Source organism: Terrapene carolina, unplaced genomic scaffold, assembly GCF_002925995.2.
Source record: "Terrapene carolina triunguis isolate 2854851 unplaced genomic scaffold, T_m_triunguis-2.0 Scaffold210, whole genome shotgun sequence".
NCBI lineage: Eukaryota > Metazoa > Chordata > Testudines > Emydidae > Terrapene > Terrapene triunguis.
Window position 1 is genome coordinate 8,108,876 of NW_020664561.1, and position 26,900 is coordinate 8,135,775.

Genomic DNA, 26,900 nt, shown 5'->3' on the forward strand with positions numbered 1-26,900 from the left:
GATCTTTGGCACCTGATTCAGGTTCCCTCTCATGGCTCCAAATAAGGTTTTAGTATCCTTACAGTAGTTCTATAAAGCAAGACAGTTCCACTGTCCCTGCAATGTGATTAGGTTACTACATTTTAAATGCAAGGGGCTTAAACATTTATTACACAGACACACAAAACACATCTCACGTTATCTGCCAAGAACTTTGCTTCAATCGTGACAGGCTGCTTGTAGAACACGCCCAATACAAAGATGCTTCCGTGAAGGCAGTACCCATCCCAAAGGCTGCTTCAAATTAATAGAAAGCCTGCTGTGGAATCCGATCTTGTTACAAACTGAGGGCAATCTGTCTTTGATATTGACATCAATGGGACCTGCTGTGGAAGGTGCCTGACTATACTTCAAGAAAATTTCCCAGCTTGAGGAGGGGGACCGAGGAAGCCCCCTGCCTGCTTAGTGGCAGCCCGCGAAGGAGCCAGGCCAAGCATCTTCTGAATATTCTGTGAAAACAAAAAAAGAATGATGTGATGGTGGTGTGGTGAGAAGGAAGCCAATACACACGTGAAATCCTGGTTCTGTTTAGACCAGTGGCAAACCTCTCATTAACTTCAACCTCCAGGGTTTTACAACTCAGTTTAGCCAGTGTATATATGTGATATATCTGTATCCATGCAAAAGGGCCTGGAAAGTATGCAACCCAGAGAGATTAACTGATTTATATGCATAATTAACTGCAATTGGAGGTGGGCCTAAGCTCCAGAGTTTGTTTCCTGATCAAGCTTCCCACAGTTGGAGTGGGGTCCAGTCCAGGGCTGCAATTCAATTTTAGCTTCACCTACATAAGTCATAAAGCCAATGGGTAGGTAATACAGTTCTTGTTGCAGGCTGCAGCCTTTCCCTATTATGTTTTCTTTAAATTAAGATGGTAACATTAGATATCTTTGCAATTCAACTACAATGCATACGCAGTAGCAGCTTCCTGTTCTCTGCTTACAGGCAGAAAATCTAGGAGCAGCACGTCGCTGTTTTCACACATTCCAAAAACCACTGTCAAGGGAGGCTGTAAACGAGACAGGAAGGATCTCACACAATACAATCAGAACTGGGTCGCCCACCCGGCCACCACAGGAATTGTTGAGCTCCTGCCACAAGTCTGAGTACAGAGCTGATTTCTGTGCTAATGATGTAGATGGAAACAGTGTTTTCTCTCCTGAGACACATGGTACAGTATACCTACCTATCAACAGGTTTCAGAGTGGTAACGGTGTTAGTCTGTATCAGCAAAAACACCGAGGAGTCCTTGGGGCACCTTAGAGATTATGCCCAAATAAATTTGTTAAGCTTTTGTGGACTAGAACCCACTTCATCAGATGCATGGAGTGGAAAATACAGGAGCAGGTATAAATACATGAAAAGATGTGGTTTGCCTTACCAAGTGTGAGGTCAGTCTAAGGAGACAATTCAATTGACCGTAGGATACCAAGGGAGGAAAAATAACATTTGAAGTGGTAATGAGTGGCCCATTTCAGACAGTTGACAAGAAGGTGTGAGTAACAGTAGGGGGAAATTAGTATTGGGGAAATTAGGTTTAGGTTCTGTAATGACCCAACCACTCCCAGTCTCTATTCAGGCCTAAGCTGATGGTGTCCAGTTTGCAAATTAATTCCAGTTCTGCAGTTTCACATTGGAGTCTGTTTTTGAAGGTTTTTTTGTTGAAGAATTGCCACTTTCAGGTCTGTTATTGAGTGACCAGGGAGATTGAAGTGTTCTCCTTCTGGTTTTTGAATGTTATGATTCCTGATGTCAGATTTGTGTCCATTTATTCTTTTGCGTTGAAAGTGGCAATTCTTCAAACAAAAAAACTTCAAACACAGACTCCAACATGAAACTGCAGAACTGGAATTCATTTGCAAACTGGACATCATCCGATTAGGCTGAATAAAGACTGGGAGTGGCTGAGTCATTACAAAACCTAAACCTAATTTCCCCAATACTAATGTTCCCCTACTGTTACTCACACCTTCTTGTCAACTGTCTGAAATGGGCCACTCTCATTACCACTTCAAAAGTTATTTTTCCTCCCTTGGTATCCCACTGTCAATTGAATTGCCTCCTTAGACTGAGCTCACATTGGTAAGGCAAACCACATCTTTTCATGTATTTATACCTGCTCCTGTATTTTCCACTCCATGCATCTGATGAAGTGGGTTCTAGCCCACAAAATTTGTTAGTCTAAGGTGCCACAAGGACTCCTGGTTGTTTCTACCTATCAACAAAAATAAATTTTTGCAGATGACCTCGTCTCTGCCTTTGTCCACTGGTTAGATTTTTGAAACAGTGTTTTAATGCAACATCACACTAGTGTTAATGGAACATTAGGATTGGGGGAAAAACCCCCACAAAAAACAAGCATTTTCATCAGGAAAGTCATACTCATAGCAGAATGCTTAAAGATTAGTATTGTACTGAGATTTGTGTGAAGCTCCGTTAAAAACAGCAAAGTGCAATTAAACTACATTTATTTAGTTTCAACACTGGATCATGTTAGAAGCATGATATAAGCAGAGGGCATCCTTCACTATACTCAATACCAGTGTTCTAAATGATGCAAGCTTAAATGGTGCTGGAGGGACAAAATGGAAAATCTGAATATGCACAAACCAAAAGAGGATAAACTACTGAACGGAGTTTCTTCACCCTTGAATGCCTTCCTCAAGAAGATTGTCAACACAAGCCAGGAAATTTCCAGCTTCTACCTTTTAGAATCATGAGATTTTTGTGCTTTGAAGTGGAACATACGGAGAACTTCCCCACTACTTTGACACTCACAGAGAAGAGAACCAAAAATTTTACACACAAAAGACAGAAGTCACTTTCGGGCAGAGGGTATGGAAAATTTCAGCCCAAATACAAATATGTAAGAGTTACAAGCAATTGAAAAAGGAAAGGAGGTTAAAGGGAAGTCACATCAGCTTTATAGCATTTGCTGATGGCAAACATTCTACTTTTTACAATTACACACAAAGCTATGTTAAAGAACATTAGAGTTGCAAAGTCAAGCACCCATAAGTTAGGAAATGTCAGAATTAAGGTTGTCAGTGTAACCTTAATTTGGCCCCCTTGTGCATATGCACGACGACAAAATCTTTAATTATAGGACCACATAGTATTTTTTCCAGCCTGCTCTGGGGATCAATCAGGGCTGTGTAGTGAACAAGATTATGGTCTACTTCATTTGTTGCAGAAGTTGGAAGGTGCGTAGTGAATAAGGCAGGAAACTGAAGGAAGAGCAAGGACATTCTCATGGTTGAGACAGTTAGAATGCAGTTCTGCAGGGCTGCATTCATCTCTGCCTCTATTACAGAGCTCATGTGTGATGCTGCACAAGTCACTTAACCCAAACTTTTTCACAAATGGCCACTAATTATGTATGCCTCATTTACTGGGTGCCCAACCTGAGGCCTGTGATAGGAAGATAGTAAACAAAGGGTAGGAATAAATGGCCAGTTTTCACAGTGGAGAGGGGTAAATAGCAGGGTCCCCCAAGAATCTGTGCTGGGAGCTGTGCTGTTCAACATATTCATAAATTATCTGGAAAAAGGAGTAAACAGTGCAGTGGCAAAGTTTGCAGACGATACAAAACTATTCAAGATAGTGAAGTCCAAAGGTGACAGCAAAGAGATACAAAAGGATCTCACAAAACTGGGTAACTGGGCAACAAAATGGCAGATGAAATATAATATTGATAAATGCAATGCATTACACATCAGAAAATGTAATCCCAACCATACATACAAAATGATGGGGTCTAAATTAGCTATTACCACTCAAGAAAGAGATGTTGGAGTAATTATGGACAGTTCTCTGAAAACATCTGCTTGATGTGCAGCAACAGTCAAAGCAGCTAACAGAATAATAGGAACTATTAGGAAAGGGATAGATAAGAAGACAGAAAATATAAGACACTATATAAATCCATGGTGCACCCACACCTTGAATGTTGCATGCAGTTCTGATCACACCATCTCAAGAAGGATATATTAGAACTGGAGAAAGTACAGAGAAGGGCAACAAAAAGGATTAGTTAGGGGTATGGAACAGCTTCCATCTGAGGACGGATTAAAAAAACCTGGGACTGTTCAGTTTAGAAGAGATGACTAAGGGGATAGGATAGAGATCTATAAAATCATGAATGGTGTGGGGAAAAAAAGTGTTATTTATCCCTTCACTTAACACAAAAATCAGGGGTCACCCATGAAATGAATAGGCAGCAGGTTTAAAACAAACAAAAGAAAGTAGTACTTCTTCACACAACACAGAGTCAGCGTGTGGAACTCATTGCCACATGTTGTGAAGGCCAAAAGTATAACTGGGTTCAAAAAAGAATTAGTGCATGGAGGATAGGTCCATCAAAGACTATTAGCAAAGCTGGTCAGGGACGCAACCCCATGCTTTAGGTGTTCCAAAGCCTCCAACTGACAGAAGCTAGAACTAGGCAAAAGGGGATGGCTCACTTGATAAAGTGACCTGTTCTGTTCATTCATGCTGAAGGATCTAGCATTGGCCCCTGTTAGGAGACAGGATATTGGGCTAGATGGACCATTGGTCTGACCCAGTATGGCCGTTCTTATGTTCTTATGAGTGCTCAACATGTCTGCAAATCATAGCTGCAACTGAAGTAAATGGGAGCTGTGCTCTGAACATATAAAGCCGTATAATGCTAAGTACTTTGCAAATCAGGTCCTCAGCATCTCAAACTGGACACCTAAGATTAGTGAATACTTTTGATCTTAATCTCTCTGGGCTGCAGTTACCCATCTGTAAAATGGGGCTAATACCCCCTCATCTCACAAGAGTATTGTGAAAATAAGATCAGTAATGTTTATTAAAGCACAAAGCTGGTGTAGTGTTGAGTATGAGAGAAAAGCCCCTGAGGAGATTAATAGTTCTGTCTTCAGAACGGGGTTTGACTAGTGAGAGTAACCAAGGCCTGGGGCCACGCATTGAACAATGCGAAAACATGGTAAGTAGTTGCTAATGAAGTGAGCACTGTCCATCCTGTTCACTGAATGAGGCAGCGTCCTGTGGAAAAAACAGCGAGTGGTCATGTGATTAAAGGCTGTATCAGGGATTGGCAACCTTTGGCACGCAGCCTGTCAGGGAAAGCCCCTGGCAGGCTGGGCCGGTTTGTTTACCTGCAGTGTCCGCAGGTTCAGCCGATCGCAGCTCCGACTGGCCGCGGTTCACCGTTCCAAGCCAATGGGGGCTACGGGAATGGTGGCCATCGGAGCTGCAATCAGCCAAACCTGCGGATGCTGCAGGTAAACAAACCGTCCCGGCTCGCCAGGGGCTTACCCTGGCGGGCGGAGTGCCAAAGGTTGCTGATCCCTGGGCTGTATCATAACACATATGCACAGGCAACCTTAATTCTGGCATTTCCTAACTTCTGAGTGCTTGGATTTGCAACTTTAGTAATGTTCTTTTAACACAAAAACCTGTGTGTAATCTCCTGGGTTTTTAAAAAAGCAAACTGAAAAAAAAATTCCATCATGTGGCATTATATTGATGCCCACATGATTCATCAGCAAGGTTGGAACCTTTAGATCCAACCCACAGACCTCTGCCACTTGCACTACCAGAGGTAACTAATAGCATGGAAAATTTCAGCCCAAAGGGTTAAAATTTGGCCAGGTTATCAATAACTAAAAATAGGGCCTTGTAACAGGAAATACTGGTGAACTTTAATAAAAGGAGATGCTACCACCCCCACCTGTGATGAGATACATGTACACTATAGTTTAACTCAGTGGTCTCCAAAGTTTTTTGATCGCGCACCCCATCAGTAAAAAATTTTTGAGCACGCACCCCCTGCTCCCGGCCGAACTGCCGAGGGGCGGGGGGAAGGAGAGAGCGAGAAAGCCGCTCGGACTCCCGGCCAAACTGCCAAAGGGGGGAAAAAAAAAAAAAAAAGCGGCGCTGCTCCGGCGGCGCTCCTCCTGCCGCGCACCCCAAAGGATCCTCTTTCGCAGCCCACTTTGGAGACCACTGGTTTAACTAACAAAAACATTAAACACAGTGGAAGGTCCCTAAGTAAATTGATAAGTTCTTGCTTCACCTTCCTACTTGTGGGATAGTTGCTAGACAGGGAACACACTGAGATGTGTTATATCATTTTAGGAGTAAGATCTGTATATAACACAAAAACATTTTGCTGTGGGAGGCTCCATCTTGTGTCTCTTGTCCCAGTACTATTTGCTCCAGATAGTAATAAAGAAAGGGAACAGCTATTGAAAAGGGACTCAATTGACCAGTAGGGGGTACTGCAGGATCAGGACTGAGGTGCACTGATAGAGCAAAAGGGGAAGCTTGCACTGCATCCTCCCGACTCTTGTCGATGTCATCACTCAGCCCTCTACGTTCTAGCTGGTCAGACAGATCTCACTGGTGGGAGGACGGATTATGAGAGTAGAGGCAAACAGACATGTTGACCTGAGCCAACTATACCTGAGCCAAACTATAACCAATCCGAATACTACACACTCTCTGGCCAGCCTTTCCTTTCCCACAATTGTAGAGTTCTCTCTCCAGCAGACATGTAGCTAGCATCATGCTGATAAATGATTTTTGCAAGACAGTGATGTTAAAATTGCACAGAAGGTCCCAGACACTGATGCTGGGACTAAGGGCTGGTCCACACTAACCCCACACTTCGAACTAAGATACGCAACTTCAGCTACGTGAATAACGTAGCTGAAGTCGAAGTATCTTAGTTCGAACTTACCGCGGGTCCACACGTGGCAGGCAGGCTCCCCCGTCGACTCCGCGTACTCCTCTCGTGGAGCAGGAGTACCGGCGTCGACGGCGAGCACTTCCGGGATCGATTTATCGCGTCTAGACAAGACGCAATAAATCGATCCCAGAAGATCGATTGCTTACCGCCGGACCCGGAGGTAAGTATAGACGTGCCATAAAAGTGTTATGGAGGCCTGCACCATGTTGGGTTCCCACAGCATAGCACACACTCTTCTTCTCTAAAAAAGGATGCTGTGGGCAGCACACTGTTACCGATGGGAGCGGAAGAAAGAAGCAGCAGGGGAGCAAGAACATTTGTATTACACTAGTCTCCCACCACCTTGTCTTTTTCTTTGAATCCTTTCCATCCCACAATCAGTGCAGAGAGAATGGATGTCATTTCTGTGCAAAACTTTTAAGTGCCCTAGGAGAAGAAAACTAACCAGGACTGACCTCCTGCCCCACAATAATCAGGACAGTTTGTGGGAAAGAAAGATGTGCTCCCTCTCCTGTCTGCAGGGGTAATCACTGGCCCCCACTCCCACCAGGAGCAGATCTTGAGTAGAGGACGAGGACAGGTCTAAAATTCAAGCATGTGTGAAAAGGAAACTAAATATTGGCAAGCCTCTGTGTAATAAAGGTTTATTACTCAAGATAAACAGGACAGGTGAAGGCTGTTAGTGCACTAACAGGAGGAGGGGCAAAGGATATAACTGACATTCTGCATCACACCCAATTCAGCAGCAGACTTCCTCAGCTGAAAGGCAGCAGCTCAATGGCCTGTAGAAAGCCTCTCCCAGCAGCAGCCCTCTCTCCAAACAGGAAGGCATGAGGAACCACTGGACAGGATTTACGTGCAGGGGGAGATGGGAACAGTGCAGAGGAAGTTACTCACTGCAAGTTGGATATTTCAGGAGATGCTGGCCCCAGGTCACAGGCAAAAAGGTGTCGAGCATGGCTTGAGGAGTTTCCTCAAGGTGAAGAGTAGCTGTGCTACCACTCCCCACCCCATAAGCAATGCCTGTTTAAATCAGCAGCACTTGATCCCCACCAGTTAGTCCTCTCCCAAAGCAGATTGACACACTCACACCCTGAACTAAACCCAGGCTCTGCCTCAACTTAATGAGTTCTGGGGATTCTCTCCCACACCGCTCCCCCACAATGGACTCTGGGATATTCCCCTGTTCTCCCACTATTTAATTCCAGCGCCCCACCTCTCTGCAGCTCTTCTCTTGGGCTATTGCCCGCATGGAATGTAGAGGGGTTCCTCCACCTCCCAGCTCTATGGGGGCCAGTTTAAACTACAGTTTAGAGGTAAAGACTTGAGTATGAAAGGAGCAGCTACCTCTTTTAATGTAGTGCTAGGAGTACAAAGTACATCAGTTCTACAGGGAATAAAAAAAAGTGTTAAACTAGAGAGGCTGCAGCATATGAAGCTACACAGCTGAAAAACCCTTTCCAAGGCAATGGTGCTACTCCCCCCACCAGGCCATTAACAGGGACTCTCTGTCACAAGTAAAGACCCTTACTGGAATTTTCTATTGAAGGCTTGTTGGACTGAACAAGCTGAACACCTAGCATTGAAAACCTGAGTGTTTATGCCTAGCCATTCATTTCGTGCTGCTTCTAGTCTGTTTCATTGCAGAAGGTGACAGCAGGAAATAGTCAAAACTGGAATTTACCATGGGAATTTTTTATTTTAAAAACTTACAAAAAAGCCACTTGGGATTTTTCAGCCACTGAATTCCCCAAGTATCCAACTGGTGCAGAGCAGACATGCAGCAGCCAGCACAATCTGAGTTTCACTCTCACTACTCGTGGCCTTTCAAGGGTGCAAAAGAAAGTCTATTGTGTTAGACTAGAAAGGCGTAGAGCCACATTGTAACACAAATTGGTGGCAAGGAGAGTTTCCCCTGCAAGGCACTTGCTATCTGGTGAGAGATTCACTGGGGGGCAGTCACTGTAGAAACAACACAAAAGCTTCCCAGTGGGTGACACAGAAACCACAAAAACTAGACAAACCCCTCAGCACACAACAGCACCTGCTGTTCTAGTTCCAGGCCAGGGAAAGAGCACTTGACAAGACCTGCTGTGCTGAGAGCATTTAATAAGGGGTCGGTGGACTTGATGGCTTTTGCTAATTTGTTTGCCTTGTTCCTTTACACAAGACTGGACACAGATCTGATTTAATGAAGGATCCTGCTGTGGAAGGAGGGAGAGAATCTGTTTGATCCATGCACTTATTCTGGGGTAAAGGAGCTTTCATTCTATTGAGCCACTTCACCAAGCCCATCCTGACCCCTCTGTTAGAAGTTGGCACAAGAGTCATTTCCTCTGCTGACCTGCTGTAAGGGTTTCTAAGTCCCTTGGCACCTCCAGAGGAAAAAGCAACAGAGATCTGCAGATCAAGGAGAAATAAGCAGCAAGCATTCAGGAAGTGAACCAAAGCAAGAGGAAAGATAAAAATAGAGAACCATCTAAGTGCATCAGCATTAATCCAGCTTCCAGAGTCTATTAGCCTCTCACCACTCCCTGGAGGAAAATCAACAAGCAGAACACACTTTCAGCAGCACTCAAGTCCCACTGGTCCTCACCAACACAGACTGACACTCCATCCAACCTAGTCATGTGCTAATAGCAGATCCACTGTCAGTTAAACAGCTACTTCACCGTTATCCCTGCTTCAGTGCATTGCAGCTGATAAAATGATGGCATCACTGTGGCAAGCTATTCTCAACCACAAAGAAACTTCCCATTTTCAGGGCCAGCAGTTCTCCCTTGTAGCAGAAGGGCCTGTGTATGGGTCACAGTCCACCATGGTGGTAAATTCTTAACAGTGTTCTCTAACGTGGCCTTGCATTTTGTCACACCAGACCCCGATTCTATAAATTACTTCACCCACTGGTGATTGGGAATAGACAATACTCTGAAGGGAAAGCTATTCAGCCTTCAGAGAGAGTCATGTATTAAGCAGGCAAGGGGAGGGAAGAGAATAAGGCACTTGAGAAAAATGCAGGTTTGACCCCAGACTTCCTTGCTGCCTCAGCAGATTTTTTGGACACAAATTGAGCCTTTTGGAGCACAAAGGCAGCTTACATTAAGGCTACATTGCATCTGGGAATGAGCGTCCCAGCCTGTGTCCACAGACTTGTGCTGGCAGGGCTCAGGCTAATGCTCTAAAAATAGCATGTAGATCGTGCTTTGATGTTGCAGCTCAGGGTCTCAAGCCCACCCCGCTGGCTTCAGAGCCTGAGCCACAACATCTACACAGAACCATTTTTAGAGTGCTAGCACAAGTCCCACTACCATGAATCTGAGAATTTGGGCTAGATGGCTCACTTCCACATGCAGTGTAGACATGACCTCAGGGTACACTAAAGAAGGAGTGTTTTTCTTTCTGATATGACTGCACTGACAGGTTTTTAGTAAGGACTTTTTCTTAGCAATCCAGGCATCTTCTGAAGCCTGCAGTGAAGTCAGTGAATCATGCAACTTGTTCTTTGCCAACAACGATCCTGTCAAGCCACAAAGTTACATGGAGACACATAGCAGGGTGGAAGCTATTTCCACTGGCTCAGTCTGAATGTCCTGGAGTAATCCTGCTGATTTTAGCCAGGTCTCCCCCCCATGGGCTGAGAGAAGACCTCCTACAAAGTGAGACTTTTCTGCACTACATTTCCTTTGACAGCTAAGCCTATGGGAACCAGAGGTCAACATGAAAGCTTCAAACAAACGTAGATCAAAGACAGACTACATGTGCTAAATTGGTTATTGGGCGCTTGCTACTCCTTACTGGGTGGCAGATCAATACCTGCCCCATTCCCCACCCATAGGAAGCAGCTCAGCACTCACCTGTCGGATAGACATGGTGCAGAGAATGTAGAGGAAGATGAAGGAGCAGTCAGTGTAATCCTCCCCGAGCAGGTTGCGATGGGACAGGCCCTGGATATAGGAGAGGGGGATAAAAGGAAGTTTTGCCACCACTCGGCCGTCAAATCTGAAAGAGAAGAGATCACTTAATGTGAGACGTCAACCAAGTACCCAGCCTAGAGAAGGGCTTCAGTCTGGGACAGTAATTGGGTCCCTGGATTGCAGAAAAACAGATTAAGTGTTTTAAATGAAACAGGCCTCCAAGAGGACAAAACCAGATGGAAGATCAAGTCAAAAGCCCAGAAAAATGTTGCCCCACCTTCACATGCACAATACTAGAGAGACTAATATATACACACCTGCCATCCTCAAGCCCCTGCATATCAAAGTGGCCTGCCATCCACTGGATGGACTGTGCAGGCTTCCCTCAGCAGATGCTGTGGAATGACAAGGGGTCCCTCCTGGAGGTCAACCTATTAACGATTACTGGTTGGATAAATTGCTGATCAAGGTTTGTGGGACACAGACTAAGAACTTTCTAATCAACATCCTCAAGTACTGACACCTGCTATTTAAAAGCCAAGTGACACATAGGTTTCTCCCAGAGTACTGTAACACTTGAGTCAAGAGACTGAATTACCAGCCTGTTGTAATACAGTTACTTTATGCAGACTCATGGATTTTTGTACTAGAGGTGTGTGCTCAGCTTCAGAAGACAAAACAAAGTCCAACTCTTTTTTTTTCTCTCCAGATTTGCTACATTTATCAGTTACCAAAAGGGATGTGGGCAACCGCCACGAAGAGAATTCCTTTTCATACAATACTCCTTCTCTGCATTCGCTCTTCAAAAGCAGGGGACATTGTATATTCCCCCAAGGTACCTGTGCAGCTCCAGGAGATGGGAAGCATTCAGTACTACATTCCAGAGATGGAGACATGGTGTGAATTTGGACAGACTGAAGAGATTCAGCCTCTGAAACCAGACAGCCAACACTACCCTTTGAAGCAGTGTGCATATCATGCTGCATCAGTGTATGCTCAGAGTTTGATGTTATTTTCTCCTTGAGTGCTGATTTTCTAACAGGTGTTTCTGGTTTCAAGAGCTCCTAAATGAGCATTCTTTCCTGTGGAGAGGCATTCACACAGAGCTATGGTTCTAACATGTGCCGACATCTCACAGGCAGTTTGGCAGTAGGGCTAGGAACGGATGTTTGTCTCCCTGTAACATCCCCAGTGTTTTAGGATTCTGCGTTACTCCTACTGTGGGAACATAGACTAGCTCAGAGGTGATACCCTGAGGTACCTACCTTCTCTTCTGGCAGGTGACCTAGGTTTTAAGGCACACTCTTGTAGGGAATTCTGTAAGGTTTGATGCTTTAAGCATGGATCAGGACTTATGAGTAAGATGTTAATGTCCAGAGAGAACCAAGGTAACTTCTCTCACTAGATACCCCTATCTGCCTGGATCCCAGTCTAGTATTCACCTGCAGATCGCCCTACCCCTAGCAGACATACATTTTGCCTGGATCCCACCAACCTACAAAGAGATTGCCCTGAATGGATAATCAGGATCCTCATGCTAGATCCTCAACCTGGCATTCTGCTTTTAGTGTTCAAGCCAGCCTTCCTGCACCTGTCCCTCCCATCCCTGTACCGTGTATTACAGCTCCCATTTTCAAACAGCAAGAAAGGGGCTAGTTACCGTTCTCTGTATATATATGTTGCATGTACAAAGCCTCTCTGTAGGAGTCATATGCCTAACTGTATGGCCATGGCTTTTAGGCAGTAGCTGACAGAAGGGGTACATGGCCAACCTACATTCTATTGTCCAAAGGTATACACAGCATGCTCACTCCAGACAACCTATAGTCCCTCTCCCCCAAAACTTTAGGCCTTGGGCTCTCCAGCAGTGGGGGGGAAAGAAGTGGGTGAATGAAGCAATACACTGACTCTTGTTCCAAGCACAAGCAATCTCCTTTTCTCCTTCCCAACCCTGAATCCAGAGCACCTCTGTAGGTGGCTAGGTAGCCATGACCTCCCAGGAAGTGGCCTGAGGAGCCCAGCTAAACAGTGATTGAACACTGTTCTTCTGCAACCAACATCTCTTCTTGATACCACGTCAAGAGAACAGCAATTGGTGAAGGTGTCAACCAGCTCTCTCCCTCCTCCCCAAACAGCCCTACAGATTTCAGATGAGGGCATGGCACTGACACAAGTCACTGAAGCTGCCCTTCACACACAGGTACACTAGCCAGCTCATAAGACTGGAAGCACAGTCTTAGCCACTTAGATTGCCATTAAGCCAAAACTGTCAAACCTTTAGATTTTTCTTTAAGTGCCATAGAGTCTCTTGGACTTGCTAAAAGGGTTAGTCCTGTTTAAATAATAACGGAGCTCTCTGGACATCTGGGATGTGACATCTAGGATGGGCAGCTTCACCTTCCTGCGATAGTTTTAGAAAACAGACAGCAACATGGCATGATTTAGACTTTTTTTTTTTTTAAAAAAAAGAAGATAATTTTAAAAGTCAAGACTGAGTGAGGCCCAACTTCTAATAGGGGAAGCTGGCGGTAGCAGACTGTACTCCAGAGACTGAGAAGATGGCCACCAAGAATGAAAGTTTAATCACAAGCATCAGTAGGTTCTAGGATGGAATGATACATAGTTGTAAGAACCTTCAAAAGTAGTTTTAGCAGCTGGACAAACATGGAACCCCTGCACACAGAGGTGGGGGAGAGAGAGAAGGAGAGAGAGAGAATTGGGACCACAATCCAAGGCCCTCCGTAAAGCAAAGCACACAGAACACAACTGCTTCTGCCAGGTGGATGCAGAACGCTGGCCTTGTAGTGCAGTTTCCAACTATGTATAGGAGGAGCAGGGGGTGGTTCCAGATGGTTGACTGTTTCTCTAATTGTGCTTGTTTGTCTGCACCTCCCAGGGACTTTTCCTTCCCTACAGATAAGGGTCAGAACAACCCTCACCCAGAATGAGCTGCTTGTAAGCATAACCTGGGCCCTTCAAAAGACGCAGATCCCTACTGAGTGCCTCAGTGAGGGGAATGGTACAAAGTATATATTTCTGCCTCTCTCTTTGCCCAACATACTGAACTCCCGGTGGATGAACAAGGGCTCCAGCCTCTAGTGTTCTTCAGCAATCAGGGAAAGAAGCACATACTTTGTCCTGCAAATGCACTGCTGGAAAATTTGGGGCCAAAGTAGACACTATGGAAGGAAGGGTGCTTTTGTTAAAGCTCTACAGCGGGGCGGCATAGACCTGTCTGCCTGCTGCTGTGAAGACAACACGAAATGGCAGACTCTTCAGTGGGGAGGGACCCCCACTGGTTCTGCACCTAAAGCTGCACTATAACTGACCTTAGTACAACAAAGAACTGTCATCGGCAGAACATTTTTAAGTGCTGGCATTTATGCCCAGACCCTAATACAAAGGGCTGGACTTTGCTTCACTTCACCAACTGCAGGAAGTGTCCCTTCATATAAATTATTTGTATCACAGAGCACCCACAATATACTAGGTACTGTCTAAATATAGTGAGATTTCCTAACCTGAAGAGCGCACATCTGAGACAAGCTGCATTCACCCTTCCCAAAGTACATCAAGTATCCCCCTCAGTGGCTCTTGATGCAGCCTTTAAGTTTCATATAAGCATCATGGCAGAGTTGGGACTTGAGGAGGGACTGGAAAGTGTCTTTATGGTCCAGTTCAGAGAGGGTGTTCCATACAAACGGCTGCACAGAAGAAACCACAAAGATGGTTGTGGGATAGGTGGACAAATAAGGAACTGAGGATGGCATTACTGGTGATGGGGAAGGTGACAACACGAGCAAATAAGCAGGGCGGGGTAGATTTGTTTGAATGACCAGTTAAGTTTGAGACATCCACAAATCCAGAGGCCAACCATGGGACTACTGTCACAATCATTGTGGACAAAAATCCCCCAGCATTTTTTTGTTTGTTTTTGGGGGTATTCTGACAGTATTATTTAGACATATAACCATATGAAAAGTAGAGCTTATATAAATACCCTAGTCAATTCCAAAATCTTTTTTTCTTTAAGCATCTCAGCTTCTGGAAAAAAACAAAAAAACAAAACCCAGACTACTGCTTTAGAAAGCAATGAAGCAGCCGATGCAGCTGTGATAGAAAGGTCTGAAGACTGTGGAAGGCTGCCTGATCTCTGCAAAGCTATTCTGAATTAGCCAGACTTTCATCCTGGTCATATATTCCAGAACAGCAAGCATGCTCAGCTGTGGCTAAAGTGCAGCCTAGAGAATCCCTGCATGCAATGCTCCATGCTGAGCTGAGCAGAAGCAATGAGTGCTGTGACCTGCAGATTCGCAGGCTGCACCTCCATATCGAAGAGGAGGAAAGCTGCAGTTTGATCCATTTTATACAAATTAGGTGCAGTTCTCAGTGGGACCCCATGAACATCATTAGAATGAGTCCAAGTAGCAAAGGAGAGAGGGAATGGGATACATTCACTTTGAAGGCTCGGAGGGTGGGGGGGGGGGGGGGGCAGAGAGAGTTGATACTTACATGGAGTTGAACATGCCCATGAGGGCAGTAAAGCAAAAGCCAATTGCAAACATGGACTTCATTCGAACCTGCAACCAGAGAGGTCAGAGTCATTCATTATTGACAGCTAATGCAGAGAGAAACAAACAGATTAAAAATAAAGGCAAGTCCCACAGTTAGGGCTTGAGGGCTTTAATGCTGAATAATGGGTTTTGTGCATCATCGTCAGGATCAGAAAAGAAGGCAATCTTTCAGCTCACTCTCTCAGCTTGTAGGAGAGGAGACCAGGCAGAAAACTCTTAGAAGGGTTGAATAGCTACGAGTACTGGAACAGCCATGAGAGGGATCATAGGGGCGAAGAGCCTATGGAGGAAAGGGAGCGCTCAGGGCTGTCCTGTTAACCAAGAGGTTGACCACTCATAAAGAAAGGGGAGTCCACAGGAACTGTGAGGACGGAAGGGAAACAACAAATGCAGTGGGCTCACTAGGAAGATGGGGTGGGTAAGTGGAAAGTCAGGAAAACTGCTTTTATTTTGGAAGCACTAGAGAGATTGTGGGGGCGGAGGGGAATGAGAATTAATGAAGCTATGTGTGGAGTGAAGGGGCGACTAGTGTAGAACTCAGAGCCACACTGTAGCTTGCAGATGTCAGAAGTGCAGCCCATGGAGATATGTGAATATGAGCACCTACGATCTGTGCTTTAGAGTATAGAAATTAAGGGTGATCCTTCACCTCCTGGAGAGCTCAAGATCTAGCCCTTCACTAGTTTGGGCATTGCCCCTAATTTACAACATTCTTACCATCGACAGGTCCCTGTTGTTGTTCTTCAGCTTCTCCTCTTGCCTCTCTGTAAAGCAGGAAAGAGAATAGAGGTTATACCAACCCAGACACCAGAATGATTTCACTTTCAAGCCTAAACCTTCCTTGCTATCCAAGCCAGTAATAGTTCCAAGACAGACTCCAGCTCTGTATGCCAGACATTACAGTGTGAAAACTGCACACAGCCAACTGTCCTTGAATCGGAACAATATGCAGCAGAACAAGTATATGAGGTTTGTCAACATTCAAAGGCAATGCACAACAACTCAGACAATGGGCATGACGACATACGGACATGTCAACTGGAAAATCAAATAGTGCTTGTAAAAATCAGGTAGTGTCAGCATATTTTATTCTGGAAGTAGTGTTGTTCTAAGAATGTTATTTGCATATCAAATCTTATTACTGTAAGGCAGTGGTTTTCAAACTGCGGGTTGCGACCCAGTACTGGGTCACGGAATGTAAGGCACTGGGTCACGGCGGCTCTGGTCAGCACCACCAACCGGGCCATTAAAAGTCCCATCAGCAGTGCTGCCTGGCTAAGGCAGGCTAGTCCCTACTTGTTCTGACACCGCGCTGTGCACCGGAAGCACCCAGCAGCAGGTCCAGCTCCTAGGCGGGGGAGGCCACAGGGCTCCACACACTGCTCCCTACCCCCGAACACCAGCTCCGCACTCTCATTGGCTGGGATCTGGGGGAGGGTGGTGCCTGTGGGCAAGAGCTGCGCGGAGCTGCTTGTGCCTCCGCCTAGGAGCCGGACCTGCTGCTGGCCACTTCCGGGACACAGTGCGGTCCTCGGTGCCAGGACAGGCAGGAAGCCTGCCTTGGCACCCCTGCTGCGCCGCTGACCGGGAGCCGCCCGAGGGGAGCCTGCCCCACAACCCAATCCCTTGCCCCAGCCCTGAGCCCCTCCCCCAAACCCGGAGCCCCTGCCTGCACACCAAACCCCTTATCCCCAGCCCCACCCAATCCTGCACCCCCAGCCCAGAGCCCTGACCCCCTTCTGCACCCCAGCCTCCTGCCCCAGCCCTGAGCTCCCCAAACCCAGAGTCCCCTCCTGCACCCCAAACCCCTCATTCCTGGCCCCACCCCAGAGCCTGCACCCCAGCCCAGAATGCTGATCCCCTCCCACAGCCCAACCCCCTGCCCTAGCCCTGAGCCCCCCCCAAATCTGGAGCCCCCTCCTGCACCCTAAACCCCTCATCCTCAGCCTCACCCTGCAGCCCTCACCTCTGCACCGGCCCTGAGCCCCTCCCACACCCCAAACCTCTCGTCCCCAGCTCCGTTGGGTCGCAGGCATCAACAATTTTCTTCAACTGGGTCACCAGAAAAAAAGTTTGAAAACCACTGCTGTAAGCAAATGCACTACATATGTTAACTCATACTTCATTACAGAGGTGTCTGTAGGGATTCCAAGGTCAGATCACCAAAGCTGCACTTAAAGTAGGACAAAAATCCTACTGTTTCACACTTCAAAAGCCTAAGGAACCATTCATACAAAGATTGGATTTTCTATGCAATATTTAAGTAAAATATGTATACTAGCTTTCTGAACAGAACACTTTAGGATACTCCTTTTGGAAACATTGCGCTGCGTTGCCCCTGCCATTTCAGTCACCACAAACTCCAAGTTTCACACATCTCATGCAAAGGCCACTTCAATTTTTTTTTTTAAAAAAGTTATTTTTATTTCCATTTCCCTTATTCAGGAGAGCTGTTTTGTGCTATGTCAAGGTCAGCCAATGGAACAGTCATGTTCCATCTGCTATTTCCACTGCCCCATCTCGCCAGTCCTGATCCTCTCAGTGGCTAAAGATCCAGAGGCAGCCTGGAAAAGCCACAGATATGGGGTTGAATAGGAATGTGGAAAACCACAAGAGATATTGGAAAGGGAATGTGAGTGAGGCCTGGGGAAGTAGTCTGTGGCAGTGCAAGGTTTCTGGGAGTCCAGCATCTCTATATGGGGGTATCAACACAACAGATGGGCCCTAAAGCACTGTTGCTGTGAGTAGCACCAGGAGAGTCCTTCAAACACCAAAGTTATAAGCAGCTGAATATAGAGGGTTACAATGGGAAGTGTTTGGTGAAGCAATAGTAACTCTTCTAACCCGCCCCTCCCTGTTTCTCATAACTAGAAATAACAATATTCAAATTTTAAAAAATAATTTTGACAGACAATATTGATGTTTATTTTTAAGCTTTTTAGATTTAACCATTTAAATGTTCAGTTGGGGGGTGGGGGGGGGTCAGACAATTATGACTAGACACAGATTCAAAAAGTTAATTCTTTATAACCATTAACACAGTCAACATCACATGTGAAAATATACAAAATAAATATCCTTGAATCCACAAACGATCTCTCTTTTTATTATTCATTCACAAGTCCATTTGTAAGAAGCCTAATTCAAAAGTCTAAATCGGTGGATTTTGACTCTAATAAAAGGTCTCAAGAAGCATTTTTCTTACTTTGCCGATCTAAACTTCAATCATAGATGGAAATATTTTTTCAGTTTGTGTGTACAATGAAATTGACATTTACAAACATTTACCAATAAATATCTAATCCTTCCAAGCCCACTTATAACTTTATCAAACAAACCATTTAGGCTAGAATTTCCCAGGCTTGCTTTATGACTCCAGTTAACACTTCACTAGCTCAAAAGGGCATTGTAAAAATAACTTCATTAGTGCTAGTGAGGCACTCATACTCAAGTGATGAATAGGTGAGAAGTCCAAAGGGAAATAAGACATTCCTTGGTCACAGTAGGATTTGGATAGTTAGCTGTAAATAAAGTATGAGTCCACACTGAATAATGAGGATAAGAAGGAATAGCAAAAAGCTTCCTCTTTCACTAAGCACCTTCCATCCTATGCACTGAATTTCCCACTGATTCTGTGGGAAAGAGATGTGCTTGTGTAATTAAGGCCTGTATCATAATGCACACGTGAAAAGGAAAGGAATTAAGGCTCTGCACCTAGGAGAAGTCCAGAGATCACCAGGTTTATATGTAGGAAAAGCTATTTTAAATCATTATAGCTATTCTGGGCCTCATACAGAACTTATTATAAGGAAGACACCTTGTTTTACAGGAAGAGGAATGAAAATACAGTCCCAATAAGTTTTGTATCTGTCTAGGATGTTACTGATAAATTTTCTGTAACAATTCAACTGGTTGCTCTGCATCACTCACTCATGGCTTTAACATTTGAGAGTAATGTGGCCATTCTAAACACATTTTCTCTCACATATCCCCAGACAAAACATTATGTTGAACTGGAGTTAAGGAGTATACATCAGTAACTTAAAGGAAAAGACACATTAAAGGAATGTTGTAATTATCCCCAAAACAAATGCTACAAACGCAGCTGAGGCCAAGTTTGAAAGAAATCTGACCACATTTAGATATAAAGATGCCGTTACGACACCCATACACCCTTCACTCCATCCTACAGTCATGCTATGAGGAAAAAATGAAAAATCTAACCTCTAAAAAGATAGGTTTCATCCAATCTGGGACCACAAACGCTAACATGTATTCCGATAGTCCCACAGTTATTGCATGGCGATAAAGCATTGCAGCAATGAGCTCTCAGGGATAACATCTGGGAACAGTTAAGGCTAAAAGACTACTTGGTCTGGGTCCATGTGACCAGTCCCGCTTATGCAGCAGCGGGCATTGGAATCCCAGTGCCACTGGGTTTGCCTAAAGTCAATCTAGAAGGGAAGAGGCTAGTTCCCTTGAAATAGGCTCCAACAGTCCACAGGGAAGAAGAGAAAGTCACATTCTAGCCATCCCATCAAGAACAAAGTCTCCTCCCATCCCCAAATAAAGTGTTAAAGTTTTAAGGGGGGATGGGGGGTGGAAGAAAAGGGAAAGTCACCTCCAGCAGCTTCTTCTCACAGCCCCCCGCTCACTTTTGGAGCACCACACCTCCCCCCTCCCCAAATCTTACCTATTTTCTTTTTTTGCTGTCGGCCTGCTGATTCAGTTATCGTTTCCTTCTTCTTTTCCACTACAAAGGGCAAAGACAATATAGAATCACTTTCACACAAACAATGAAGAGTTATGCTACTAATCCCTTCTCTTTTCCTCTCCCTTACACCCAAAACCCTCATGCAGACAGGAGGAGGAGGAAGGAAGCAAGATACAGATATATGTCTATGATATATGTTCAATGTCTTATAACCTGCCAGAGCTGGACTGATACAAATGTTTACAAGCCCAGGAATATTTTCCAGGCCCTGATCCTAGATGAGGAAAAGAACAATTTCAATCCCTGTCAAAAGCCAGACTTTTAAAGCCTGCCAAAGGAGCCCATTACACTGTGAACCAAGGAGCTTGAGTATCATTTTGGTTTAAACAGACCTTGCTGATTTGTCATTATGAATTCTAGACAGTACTTTCAATTCAACAAGTGTGATGAAACAAGCTTTATGGGAAACTCTGATCCTAGCTATCTGCAGTGGGAAGCAGAACACAGAAAGGCCTGTGTTCTGTTATATCCCTTCTTCACAGGCAGGCATTCTCAGTGCAAGTGCTGCGCCAGCGGTCTCGCACAGCCAGCTCCATTCTTGCTGGTCATCCAATTAGGGCTGAAATATTTCCAATATTTTGAAGTTAAAAATTAAGTAACAAGTCTAAACTTAGTTATCAAAGCTACCAGAAAACCAAGTAACACAACCAATCCAGACAGTAGACACTCCACAGATTGCTCCAAGCAAAGCCAGACAGTCACAAGCCAGAGTGCTGATCAGTTGAGACTGTGATCCAGCAACTATACTTTTCAATCTGCAAATGGAATCACGTCCAATAGCAGAGAAATTTGATTGACATTCCCAGAAAGTGAAAGCCAAGTTTTAGTTTCAGGTTTACATAGCCAATATCACAATACGAAAATGGGATGATAAATGTTAAAGTACGGTTATGATAAGATAAGTGATATTGATCGCCTTTTTTCAACGGCACATCTGTATATCTACTTTACCAACAAACCCATTTTCACTCCTGTTGTCCCATAGTGTCGGCGCTGAAGACTTCTGTCTCACATATTAGTATATCAGTTCAGTTTTAATGGCAGAAATTTTAATCCTGGTGATAACCAAGACAGAAAGACTACAGCTAAATTTCCAGATCACAGGAGAATAAGTGGTGCTAACAGATAAAATTCTTATGACTCATAAGCCAACCTTGCACAATTGTCAAAAAATGAACAGCCCAGGCACAAACCTACTCATCTGCTTTTACCACAATGCTGCTGATGAAATGTTATTGGTGAAGTTTACTTATCCATAAACTAAATCACACACCTCAAGCAAGCAGGCCAGTAGGATTATGCAAGGGTGACATAAACTGAGCAAGTTTGCTCAGAAAGGTCACTAGGGGTAAATAAAGTGGCACAACATCATTTTTATTCTCACTATAACCACGCTTCAGTCTTGCAACTTCTTCCATTGCCAGATAACAATCAGACATCTATCCTGAAACTTTCAGGCTCACTGAGTTTTGAGACATGGCTGTGCCATATACCACGAGTATGTTTTTGTTGAGAGATTAAATTATAAACACTCCCCCAGTCTAACAGCCCTAGTTTATTCACTTTCAAGACCCATTTGTTTTCTGTAGCTGTGATAGAATGGCAAGGCTCTGGCAGAGGAGCCTAGTGATCTTATCCATGGTGGGGGGTTTTTTTGTGCTGTTTTATTGGTTGTTGCTGTGGGTACATTGACAAATGGTTGAAAGGCGTGGCAGGAGTGGTCTATTTTACAGTTGTATATTTAAGAATTGTCAAAGGACAGATAAGTGCTCCTTTTAAAACGGATATGTGGATAAATTATGATTAATAAATGCTAATCAAATCTGAAATTGTAGCTAATATTTGTTATTCTCAACTCTGCCACTCAAGCTCGAACTCACAAGCATTAACGTTAGCAATTATTACTGGTGTATGCACCTCACATCTGGCTCTTCATGGAAACACAAACCAGAGATAGGAGGAATTACAAAATAATCAGAGTAAAGTATCTACAGCAGGGGTGGCCAACCTGAGCCTGAGAAGAAGCCAGAATTTACCAACGTACATTGCCAAAGAGCCACAGTAACATGTCAGCAGCCCCGCATCAGCTCCACACACCCCTCTCCCCCCACTCCCAGCATCTCCCGCCCACCGGCAGCCCCACCAATCTGCGCCTCCCCTTCCCTCGCTGCACCTCCTGATCAACTGTTTCATGTTGTGCAGGAGGCTCTGGGGTGGGGAGGGGGAGGAGCGAGGGCAGGGCACTCTCAGGGGAGGGGGCAGGAAGGGATGGAGTGGGGTCAGGGCCTGTAGCAGAGCCAGAGGTTGAGCAGTGAAGTCCCCCCGGCATATTGGAAAGTTGGCGCCTGTAGCTCCAGCCCCGGCGTCGGTGCCTATACAAGGAGCCACATATTAACTTCTGAGGAGCCGCATGTGGCTCCAGAGCCACAGGTTGGCCACCCCTGCTCTACAGCAATCATTAAACAGCAGAGATTAATCTATACCAGCTGCTTATAAGTTCTACAGCACCCAAACGAGTAGCACATTAACTCTAAACCCGGGGTGGGCAAACTAGGCCCCGCGGGCCACATCCGGCCCATCAGACCTTTTAATCCAGCCCTCAGCTCCCGCTGGGGAGCAGGGTTGGGGGCTTGCTCCACTCCGGCGCTCCAGCCAGGGAACGGGGTCGGGGGCTTGCCCCACTCCGCGGGGCTTCCGGGAAGCAGCCGGCATGACCCCTCGCCAGCTCCTATGTAGCATGAGGAGGCACGGCCAGGCGGCTTTGCACTCTGTCCCATCCGCAGGCGCCACCCCCGCAGCTCCCATTGGGCTGGCTGTGCCTCTGCATAGGAGCAAGAGGGGTGACATGCTTCCTGGAGCTGCTTGAGGTAAGCACCGCCCAGAGCCTGCACCCGAGAGCCTACCCCACCCCCCCAAGGCCCAGCCCTGATCCTCCTCCCACCTCCCAAACCCCTTGGTCCCAGCCCAGAGCACCCTCCTGCAGCCCAAGCCCCAGCCCAGAGCCTGCACCCCCAGCCAGAACCCTGACACACACACACAGTACCCCAGCCCTGATCCCCCTCTTGGCCTCCGAATTCCTCGGTCCCAGCCTGGAGCATCCTCCTACACCCCAAACTCCTCATCCCCAGCCCCACCCCAGAGCCTGCACCCACAGCCAGAGCCCTCACCCCCCCTCCAACCCAACCCCCTGCCCCAGCCCGCACCATGAACTCCTCATTTCTGGCCCCACTCCAGAGCCTGCACCCCCAGCCGGAGCCCTCACCCCTACTCCCAATTTCGTGAGCATTCATGGGCCGCCATACAATTTCCATACCCCGATGTGGTCCTCAGGCCAAAATGTTTGCCCACTCCTGCTCTAAACCCTCTGCTGGGGTTTCAGTTGCTTTCATAACTTATACTAGTAGGTTTTAGACTTAGCTACTCTGCGCTGTCTTATATGCCAGGAAAAAGTATGGATTGGATGAATGGACTATAAGGTGGATAGGAAGCTGGCTAGATTGTCGGGCTCAACGGGTAGCGATCAATGGTTCAATGTCTTATTGGCAGCCGGTATCAAGTGGAGTGCCCCAGGGGTTGGCCCTGGGACCGGTTTTGTTCAACATCTTTATTAATGATCTGGATGATGGATTGCACCCTCAGCAAGTTTGCAGATGACACTAAGCTGGGGGCGGGAGAGGTAGATACGCTGGAGGGTAGGGGTAGGGTCCAGAGTGACCTAGACAAATTGGAGGATTGGGCCAAAAGGAATCTGATGAGGTTCAACAAAGACAAGTGCAGAGTCCTGCACTTAGGATGGAAGAATCCCATGCACTGCTACAGGCTGGGGACTGACTGGCTAAGCAGCAGTTCTGCAGAAAAGGACCTGGGGATTACAGTGGAAGAGAAGCTGGATATGAGTCAGCAGTGTGCCCTTGTTGCCAAGAAGGCTAACGGCATATTGGGCTGCATTAGTAGGAGCATTGCCAGCAGATAGAGGGAAGTGATTATTCCCCTCTATTCGGCACTGGTGAGGCCACATCTGGAGGACTGCGTCCAGTTTTGGGCCCCCCACTACAGAAAGGATGTGGACAAATTGGAGAGAGTTGAGTGGAGGGGCTGGGGCACATGACTTACAAGGAGAGGCTGAGGGAACTGGGCTTGTTTAGTCTGCAGAAAAGAAGAGTGAGGGGGGATTTGATAGCAGCCTTCAACTACCTAAAGGGGGGTTCCAAAGAGGATGGAGCTCAGCTGTTCTCAGTGGTGGCAGATGACAGAACAAGGAACAATGGTCTCAAGTTGAAGTGGGGGAGGTCTCGGTTGGGTGTTAGGAAACACTATTTCACTAGGAGGGTGGTGAAGCCCTGGAATGGGTTACCTAGGGAGGTGGTGGTATCTCCATCCTTAGAGGTTTTTAAGGCCCACCTTGACAAAGCCCTGGGTGGGATGATTTAGTTGGGTTGGTCCTGCTTTGAGCAGGGGATTGGACTACATGACCTCCTGAGGTCTCTTCCAATCCTAATCTTCTATGACTCTATGATTCCAACTGGTCTTCTCCTGAAGGCTCAGGAGAGAGGGAGACAGAAGCCAAGCCGATCTTCTGTCTAGCTGTCACTTGCTTAAATCCCTTACTTCACTTATTTCTATTGATGCTTTTGCGCTCCACTTTTACCTTATACCATAGATCTTCCAACTCTTCCTCCACCTCTCTATCTTCTTCCCTCTATCTCCATCCTTCATTTCCTTTGCTCTTTTTACTGCATTGTACTCCCTCCACCCTTCTCCAAGTCCTTTCAGGATCATTTTATATAGAGAGGTTGTACTTAAACTGGTGCAATCAGTTTAAAAAACAGTTTAAACTCATGCAACTTCTGTATGTGTATGTATAAGGTCTTCTTTCTTCCCTCACTTTTTCCCCTCCTACCACAAAAATCATCCTCCCTCATTCTCCTCTGGCACCTTTAATCTCACTCCTTATCTATTCCTCCATAGTCTCTCATACCATTCAGCTAACCACGATTCTTCCTCTTTTCAGTAACGCCTCCTGCTCTTTCCTCCCCAGATCTGGAGTCCCTCTCAAAGAGCACAGGCAGGATCCCTAAGCTCACCTCAGTGCAGCTGGTGGAATCTATATACATAACCACTGGCTAACCGTGCTAAGGAAAGAGAGGCTTACACCCATCTCTGTTCCCCCCATTCTTCAGTGGAAGTTAGGTAGGGGGTGGAATTAACATCAGGACAGGTCTCAGTACTAACCCTTCTCCTTCCAGTGAAGGACAAAAAAGGATAAAGCTAGGGGCTGGCTCCCTCAGACCAGAATGGCAGTAGTCATGTTTATAGCTCCCAAGTATTCTATGGTGAAGTAGGGACCCTCGGGAACAAACAGCAGGCACCTCTTGCCAAGAGCAGACCCTACTTTGAAAAATCCTGGAGCAGAAAACAATGAGAAGACAAGAACAGCCATAGTATGTATGGTGTTTGAAAGGCAACACTTACATTTTTTGCTTTGTTTTTCCACTTCAGCTTTCAGTCTCTTGTATTTCTCTGTTCTGTAAACCAGCACCCATGTTATACCTGAAACAAGCATCAGATAAAATAAGGGGACAATGACTTTCTATACAGCTCTATTGCAACTGCCCCAGGGCTGCTGCAATATTTAGATTTGGGTACCTTAACAAGGAGAAAGAAACCCAGAAAACAGCAACATACAGTAAGCAGAGGGCTGTCTTTGTCAAGGAAGCATTAGATGCACTGAATGGCACAGACACCTCTGTGAGAAGCAGACCTCATATCTCCCAGCACTTTTATTGCTGAAAGTTATTTACCTCAGAAATCTATAGAAACAGATACACACAACTGAGGCTGTAGAGTCATTTTCACTCTGTCCAGCCACGATATGTACACAGTCCCCATCACCAGAGCCCTTAAAAACCTGTAATGCATTTCTCCTCACAACCGCCCGCGAAGGGCTATTGCCCCCATTGCACAGATAATGGCGAACTGGGGCACAGAGTCACCCACGGTCGCTGTGGCAGAGCCAGGCCTGGCCCTTGGCCTCAGGGCTATCGCGCTCGGGGACCCAGGCCGGAGCCCCACTATGGGCTCTTTGGGTGACCAGAGAGGAGCCCCTCCCCTCTGAGCGCCCGGAGCCCCACTCGCAGCCTGCCTGCTCCTGAACCGGGAAGGGGCTGGCTCGGAGGCTGCTCACCGGGTTACGCCTGGCCGGCGCCCTCTCCCTACTGGAACACGCCGGGGGCCAAGGAGACCGCCCGGCAGCCCGGCCACCCCAGCGCAGGCCGCGACCCCGCTTACCCTCGGCCAGCAGCGCCGTGCACACCGAGATGAAGACGATGAGGACAGTATCGGCGAACATAGTGCTCATGGTGCCCGCAAACCCGGAAGAGACTCCCGCGCACACACGACTAGACCGGAAGCTACAAAGGGTCCGACTAGCAGCCTAGCAACTGGCTCTACTCTCCGGAAGTGATGTTACTCAGATTTCCGGCAACAAGGCGACCGCCAAGCGGAAATCCCGCCTACAAGTAAAGGGCGGGAAGAGCTGCTGGTTGGGCGAGTAGCCTGCCAATAGTGACGTTAAATTCACCTCGCGCCAGGGCCCGCTCAGTCCCTCAAGCTGGAACCAGCCTCCCCCTCATGGGGCTTTTTTCGCAGCTCGTGGGTCAGAGGGCGCCGGACCCCAGCGTCCCTAGCGCCAGGCTGGTCTGAGTGCCCGGTCGGGCCGCGGCTTCCCCCTCAGCCTGTGGGGGTGCGGAGCCGGGCCCAGCTCGCAGCGGTGTTGCGAGCCCCGCCCTGCGCCCGCGACGTGTTATCAGCGCCAGGCCCTGGCGAGTGCCGAGCTCCTCCCCTCCCCCCGGCCCTGCTGT

General features: G+C 46.5%; 1 protein-coding gene across 2 annotated transcripts; it reads right to left on the bottom strand.

The window, feature by feature from the left end:
• Positions 1 to 389: 389 nt before the first annotated feature.
• Positions 390 to 26,854, bottom strand: LOC112107370 (calcium load-activated calcium channel). Of its 2 annotated transcripts, none has more exons than XM_024201037.3 (7): positions 26,329 to 26,846; positions 25,513 to 25,590; positions 19,960 to 20,019; positions 15,984 to 16,030; positions 15,205 to 15,272; positions 10,633 to 10,777; positions 390 to 488 (listed from the first exon to the last, which is right to left on the bottom strand). In XM_024201037.3, the coding sequence occupies exons 1-7, from the start codon at positions 26,396 to 26,398 to the stop codon at positions 390 to 392; spliced, it is 567 nt and encodes a 188-aa protein (XP_024056805.1). In that variant the 5' UTR covers positions 26,399 to 26,846. The 2 variants fall into 2 exon arrangements, with proteins under 2 accessions (XP_024056805.1, XP_024056804.1); XM_024201036.3 differs by lacking the exon at positions 390 to 488 and adding an exon at positions 8,752 to 9,178 and having other exon boundaries at positions 26,329 to 26,854.
• Between the last annotated feature and the right edge of the window lie 46 nt (positions 26,855 to 26,900).

Coding starts and splice junctions, on each gene's coding strand:
- LOC112107370 (XM_024201036.3), bottom strand. CDS start 26,398: ATGAGCACTATGTTCGCCGATACTGTCCTCATCGTCTTCATCTCGGTG. Junction 16,031..19,959: donor ACAGCAAAAAAAGAAAATAG/GTAAGATTTGGG, acceptor CCTGCTTTACAG/AGAGGCAAGAGGAGAAGCTG. Junction 9,179..10,632: donor GCACCATGTCTATCCGACAG/GTGAGTGCTGAG, acceptor CTTGATCTGCAG/ATCTCTGTTGCTTTTTCCTC.